The sequence below is a fragment of the Phaeoacremonium minimum genome, assembly GCF_000392275.1.
Source record: "Phaeoacremonium minimum UCRPA7 unplaced genomic scaffold PA7_03_scaffold_154, whole genome shotgun sequence".
In the NCBI taxonomy this organism is placed as follows: domain Eukaryota; kingdom Fungi; phylum Ascomycota; class Sordariomycetes; order Togniniales; family Togniniaceae; genus Phaeoacremonium; species Phaeoacremonium minimum.
Window position 1 is genome coordinate 108,135 of NW_006921061.1, and position 2,120 is coordinate 110,254.

General features: G+C 50.6%; 1 protein-coding gene across 1 annotated transcript; it reads right to left on the minus strand.

Annotated features, from left to right (window-relative positions):
- Positions 1 to 213: 213 nt before the first annotated feature.
- On the minus strand, positions 214 to 1,803 carry UCRPA7_2183 (putative aminopeptidase y protein; the record flags this gene model as incomplete). Its single annotated transcript, XM_007914756.1, has 5 exons — positions 214 to 304; positions 354 to 945; positions 1,001 to 1,431; positions 1,490 to 1,601; positions 1,659 to 1,803. 5 exons carry the CDS (start codon positions 1,801 to 1,803, stop codon positions 214 to 216), a joined length of 1,371 nt encoding a protein of 456 aa, XP_007912947.1.
- Between the last annotated feature and the right edge of the window lie 317 nt (positions 1,804 to 2,120).

Consider the following 2,120-nt stretch of genomic DNA (forward strand, 5'->3'; position numbering starts at 1 on the left):
GCTTCCCAGCTGATATTGTCCAATGTATCGCAGGCTTGGTGGTAGCAAGGGTCCCTTCAATATGATTAGTAATTATCCTTCCAGTGGAGTCACAGGTTTGGAATTGTTCTCGAGAGAAGTATCTTCAGGGCAAGTGTCCAGGTCTAGGCTGTGTTGTTGAGGTAATGACAATCGAAAAATGGCCGTGATGGGTAAGCAATACAGGGAAGCCACTTACCAAGGCGCACCATCGCCAGTGAATAAGCCAGCGGTCGGTATACCCAGGTCAGTAAATCCGGCATAGTCAGAGCGGCCATCAAACTCTCTGCAAAGGAAGTTAGCTGCTTTCTGAAATTACATGGGTCTTTACTCACGCATAATCAACCGTCTTGCCCTGCGCCACAATATAGTCCTCCAGAAGCTGCGGGCCAATACCACTATATTCATAACTAGAGATCTCATACTTCGGGTACGGCGACGCAATCATGTCGAAATTGTAGTAGTATTTGATCTTGTCGGCCTCGTCTTCTGTGAGATGCTCCGTGTAGTAGTAGGACCCAACCAAGCCACTTTCTTCAGCAGCCCACCAGGCAAAGCGTATCTTATTCGGGAATCCCTTATATTTCTTGACAGATCCCATGATCTCCAAGAGAGCAGCAGTGCCACTGCCATCGTCGTTAATACCGGGACCTTCCTGAACACTGTCTAAATGGGCGCCCAGCATGACTACGCTGTCTGGATTGCCTTCTTTAGTCTCAGATATTATGTTCCATGTCTCTCGATCTTCGGAAATCGAATCAACCAGAAGAGTTACAACCAGAGTCTCGCCGGCTTCTAACCTAGCGATCCAGCCAGTCGCCACATCAAGAGGTATGATGCCCACGGGAATGAGCAGTCCGATATTCTCTGCGCCAAGCGTTGGCGTAGCATAATCTGTGCCGGGATTTTGGTTGTAGAGGATGACACCTGTAGTAAGGGGGTAAGCGATTGAAAGTGGTGAATCTTGCCGCAATTTCCTTACCTAGAGCGCCATGCGCTTTTGCAAGCTTCAACTTTGTCGACACATCGCAGATGCCACGCTTCACTAGCGCCAGCTTACCGGTCGCATCAATTCCCTCCCATTGCTCTGGGAGGCACATGGACCCTGTCTCATCGTTGACGGGCGTATTGATAAGAGGTGCCTCAATGCCGTCCGGCAATGGTGTTGGCGGGTTGTATTGCGGGCTAATGACGAACACATCCTCTCCCTCCGGACCATGGACATAAATTTCGAGGGTTTCATCGTAGGTGAAATTGAATGGCTGAACATAGGTGTCCATCTCCTTACCAAAACGCGTCTGGGCTCGCTCTAGGACATAATCGACTGAGGCCTTGTAGCCTGGTGTGCCAAATGCCCTTGTCCCGCCATTATCCCGGCCGATCTTGTCAAGAGCGCGCAATACGCGACGAAGTCTGCGCAATTGGGTCAGTGAGAAGTCGACTGTGTAGTTGATAAGAAGAATGAGCCTACTCGTCGGTCTTGAGATCTGCTTCAACCTTGTCTGGCGTCAAAGGATTGGTAGCGACACAAATCGTCGCCAGCAGCACACTGGCTGCAGACAGAGCAGAGAGCTTCATGATAGCTAGACTTAATGACTGCGGGAGATATTTAGAGCGAGACAGGGAGCAACAGAACTAACTCCTCACGGATTCATGCTGAAGAGAGGCGTCATATAGCTTTTGTATCATTCTCGGACCGCAGCACCAGCTCGTATATTCATTGAGCTCCGAAAGCTCCTGCCACGGCGCGTCTAGCTCCACGCTACGGCCATGCATAGTCAGCATTTGTGTGTTGCAGTGATCAATATTTCCTCGTGATAAGATTCCGGTATTAGGTTCCATCGCGTGTGCTCGCCGACAATAAATTGGCCCAGCCCCCAGGCGGCCAAGCATTTTATGCGTCGCCAAGATCTCACCCACTGGTCCGACACCCGTTCGCAAGGCTTGGCCCGCCGCCACATGTAACCCCAAAGGGCAGGTGTCTGTAGTTGTGAAGGCTGGCGCTATTTGCCTCACTTCACCGCGAAGTGCTCTCTTTGCCAAGTATTGTGGCTTCAGCTATACATATAGACTATCACGGATCTTGTGACCTGCCTCGTTCA